The 4,416-nt window shown below is 38.1% G+C and overlaps 1 protein-coding gene across 1 annotated transcript; it reads left to right on the forward strand.

Moving 5' to 3' along the window:
• The first annotated feature begins 2,386 nt into the window (after nucleotides 1–2,386).
• On the forward strand, nucleotides 2,387–3,313 carry OR6F1 (olfactory receptor family 6 subfamily F member 1). The gene has a single exon (XM_086413479.1). It carries the CDS (start codon nucleotides 2,387–2,389, stop codon nucleotides 3,311–3,313), a length of 927 nt encoding a protein of 308 aa, XP_086269605.1.
• The last annotated feature ends 1,103 nt before the right edge of the window (nucleotides 3,314–4,416 follow it).

The following is a 4,416-nucleotide window of genomic DNA, read 5'->3' on the forward strand; positions in this document are numbered from 1 at the left end:
CTTTGACCTATTTCCATTTTACATATCCAGTAGTTATTCCTATTTGAATATGAATTAAAATATCATTCTTTTGCATTTTCCAATCAAATGTCTATCTTTTAAAATGTCTTTGAAAGCAGCAGATCCAAAGTGCTGTGGTTCTGGGACTGAACCTGTAGAATTGATAATCATAGCACCTCTTTAGACAGCTTCTTTAGCTTCTTTGTGTTTCAGTTTTCTCATCTGTAAAACTAGTGACATAACAATAAAACAAAATAATAGTATTTACAAAGATCACATTAGACAGTTGGCTGAAAGTGAGTCGCATCCAACTCTGCTACCCCATGGGCTATACAGTCCATGGAATTCTCCAAGCCAGAATACTGGAGTGGGTAGCCTTTCCCTCCTCCAGGGGATCATCCCAACCCAGGGATCGAACCCAGGTCTCCCACATTGCAGGCAGATTCTTAAACAGCTGAGCCACAAGGGAAGTCCAAGAATACTGGAATGGGTAGCCTATCCCTCCTCCAGGGGATCTTCCCGATCCAGGAATCGAACCTGGGTCTCCTGCATTGCAGGCAGATTCTTTACCAACTGAGCTATGAGAGAAGCCCGGACAGTTGGCTAGTGACTGCCAAATATGCATTCACTATGTGTTTGCTCCTATTAGCTATTATTATGAGTTTATGGTTACCTAGTGAGTCCTTGACTACTTTTTAAAGAAAAATAGCTGAATAATACAAAGACATCCATAGGTACTTTGAGCTAGAAAATATTGTTAACTCTATTAGTTGGCTGCAAGTGATACAGATGTTGGAACATATTACTTTAAGAAATTTGTGGAAACCATTATTTAGTATTTATTGCTTATGAACATTTCTTTGTACTCTTTATTTCTCTATCTAACCCCTCAATGTCTAAACTAAGATATATTTTTCTTTATTAGGATAATTAAATAAGTAATAATCTAGGGCTTTTACTACTCAACCAAGCAAACCTTGGGAAAGTCATGTCATTTCCTTGATCTTTACTTTATTTACAAAATTAAAAGGAAGCTAGTTTCTTCCTCAACAGAGTAGGATCCCCAAGCAGCAGTGATACTTTCTGGAAATTTGTGTGAAATGCAAAACCACAGCCCCCCACCACAGGTGACTGATTTGGAATCTCTATTTTGACATCCCCCTCAAGTGATGTTCCCATTAGAACTTAAGATCACTGCTGTAAATGACATTGAAGTCCCTTTCTGCCTTGTTTACACATATAATAAATCTGCTGAGATTTATGAAGGAGATGACATTTGTTGTTGGAGTGTGAGAGTGTAAGACTTGAGGACAGAGAGAGAAAACATTTCTTCACAGAGACTTCTCAGAGACTGAAGACACCAAAGTTCACTTTGTGCAATAAACTGCACTCAGGTGTAGGTTCTTGTGACCTGAATGTTTGACACTTATAGCTTTCCAATTGATCTTCTAATTTATAGGCTCCATCCTCAAACAAAGCATTTAAAAATAAGTTACAAGTATACAAAAAGAAAAAAAAACCTAGTTTCAAAATGATTGTCTGCTTTTCTGCTTGTTCATTCACTTCCAAATAAGCGTAGCAGAGGACAGAGGAGCCTGTCGTGCTACATTCTCTGAGGTTGCAGAGTTTGAAAAGACATAGCAACTGAATAACAATAATCCTAGATGCAGGAAGAAATTGCCTTAAGTTCATTGTTTAATATGGAAATTTTTTGATGTGAATAATGTAAGACAAATTTAAACATGAAATGATTAATATTGGAGAAGGCAATAATTTGAAACTATTTTAAAAATTCTTCCAGTTTGTTTTTAGACATTATTTTTGAGTTCAGAGCTTATATATTAAAAGATCAATTCAGAAACTGTAACTGTCAGATATGAAAGTGTCTAGAATCTACATTTGAGAGGCCTATTTCTCAACAAAGATAAAGTACATGATTTCATCTAAGGACTGTGCAGAAAGAGTTTAGTAACAAAGTATTGAACCGAGTCTGCATGAAATGCTCAGCCCTTCATGTGTTTAGATGTTATCTGTGAATGTAATCTGCGAACCAGTAATCTGTGATCTGGTTAGAACAGGAATGATTAAAGCAGCAAGACTGGATTTGAATCTTGGATCTGAAGTGTAACCATAGATGAAATCTTTGCAAAATTGCTAACATTATTTGCACTGTCTGTTAATTCGTTATAATAGCACAACTCTCTACTTAATTAAATTAACCAATACTAATCATGCATAGCTCCAAGCACAGAGCAGGCACTCAACAGATGTTAGTTTGTCAATATGCATTCAAGTACTGAAGCACTCTCATGAATGCATTTCTTTTTATTTTTCTAGAACTGCATGATTGAGTCAAAGACCTCCATGTGGGCGTCTGTGTTTCTCTATGAACACACACAATGAAACTCTCCCCCAGGACTTTCTCCTATTGGGCTTTCCTGGGTCCCAGATCCTTCAGCTCTCTCTTTTCATGCTTTTTTTGGTTATGTACATCCTCACAGTTGGTGGTAACGTGGCTATATTGATATTGGTGAGTACCTCCCACCAGCTACACACCCCCATGTACTTCTTTCTAAGCAATCTCTCTTTCCTGGAGATTTGGTATACCACAGCTGCAGTCCCCAAAGCCCTGGCCATTCTACTGGGGAAAAGCCAAAGCATATCATTTACCAGCTGTCTTTTGCAGATGTACCTTGTTTTCTCATTGGGCTGTACAGAGTACTTCCTCCTGGCAGCCATGGCTTATGACCGTTATTTGGCCATCTGTTATCCTCTACACTATGGGACTATCATGAACAGCCTCCTCTCAATGCAGCTGGCTCTGGGCTCCTGGGTCTGTGGTTTCCTGGCTATTGCCGTTCCCACAGCCCTCATTAGCAGCCTGACCTTCTGTGGGCCCCACACTATCAACCACTTCTTTTGTGACATTGCACCTTGGATTGCTCTGGCCTGTACCAGTACACGGCCAGTGGAACTTGTAAGCTTTGTGATTGCTTTTGTGGTCATCCTAAGTTCTTGCCTTATCACCCTTGTCTCCTATGTCTACATCATCAGCACCATCTTCAGGATTCCCTCAGCCCAGGGCAGAAGCAAAGCCTTCTCCACGTGCTCCTCACATCTTACAGTGGTGCTCATCTGGTATGGCTCTACAATCTTCCTTCATGTCCGCACCTCCATTAAAGAGGCTTTGAATCTGACCAAAGCTGTTCATGTCTTGAACACTGTGGTAACTCCAGTTCTTAATCCCTTCATCTACACTCTTCGTAACAAGGAAGTAAGAGAAACTCTGCTAAAGAAATGTAAAGGAAAATAAACTGCTTCCAACAAAACAGACCTCTGTCAATTGTCTCCATATCTGTTCAGGGGTTCCAAGTAAGAATATGGAGAAAAAGGCAAGTCTTTCTTGATGTAAGGAGAGGAGGAAAAAAAAAAACAGAAAAAAATCAATCAAAACAAGTTTAAAAACCTGTGTATACTTACGCTACTTTCTCATATATGATAGGAATGGAAGTTCTTGGTATAAGCAAACTGGACATTTTTAAAGAAAAATATCTTTACATACTGAATTCGGTTTATCCTTGGATTTCATTTATAAAATGAGGTGTAATAGTTAGTAAGAAGGGTGTTTTATTGAGTAAACTTTAAATTCTTGTCCCTTCTAAAATAGCTTTGATGAAATATGTGAAAAGTGAAAACTTTTAAAACATGTTTGTGAAATAGGAAAAGGTTAAATAAATAGAAGGACAATTGAAATCATAGTGCGCAATTATTTCAACACACTATTTTTTGGATAAAATATAGTAAAATATGTACATATAAAAGTTGATAATTACAATGTGAGACCTTTGTTTAACAAGGATAGTGAACAAACACATTCTAATAAGCAAGTCATGTTAAAAGTTAGAGGGCGACAAAACTTCAGGAGAGCTTGGAAAAAGCAATAAATGTTTTTACATAACAAAATGTTAGTCTTGAAAAGGAAAATGCTAAAGGATTCTGTTAGTAAGTCATCAAGGTTAGATACCACATGGCTTCAAGGGAAAATGACTATAGAAAAAAATAATTATAATAGTTGATTTTCCTCCAAATGACTCCAAGATATTTATTTTCAACCATTAACACATGGATGAAAGCTTTATTTCTCTCTTTTTATTTTTTCCCTATGGCTAGTGGTAAAGGAATTATCCTGCTAATGCAGGAGACTCAGGAGATGCTGGTTTGATCCTTGGGTAGGAAGATCTCCTGGAGGAGGAAATGGCCACCCACTCCAGTATTCTTGCCTGGAGAATCCCATGGACAGAGGAGGAGCCTGGCAGACTACAGTTCATTGGGTTGTGAAGAGTCAGACAGCACTGAGACACTTTGCAACTGAGCACGCACACATAGGTTTGAAGCAGCAAAGAGGACTTGTCATGC

This window comes from Bos grunniens, chromosome 7, assembly GCF_055505025.1.
Source record: "Bos grunniens cultivar Pamir isolate PY7600 chromosome 7, Bosgru_T2T1.0, whole genome shotgun sequence".
NCBI lineage: Eukaryota > Metazoa > Chordata > Mammalia > Artiodactyla > Bovidae > Bos > Bos grunniens.

Excerpts from the sequence above, each read along its gene's own strand:
- OR6F1 (XM_086413479.1), top strand. The coding sequence starts at position 2,387 with ATGAACACACACAATGAAACTCTCCCCCAGGACTTTCTCCTATTGGGC.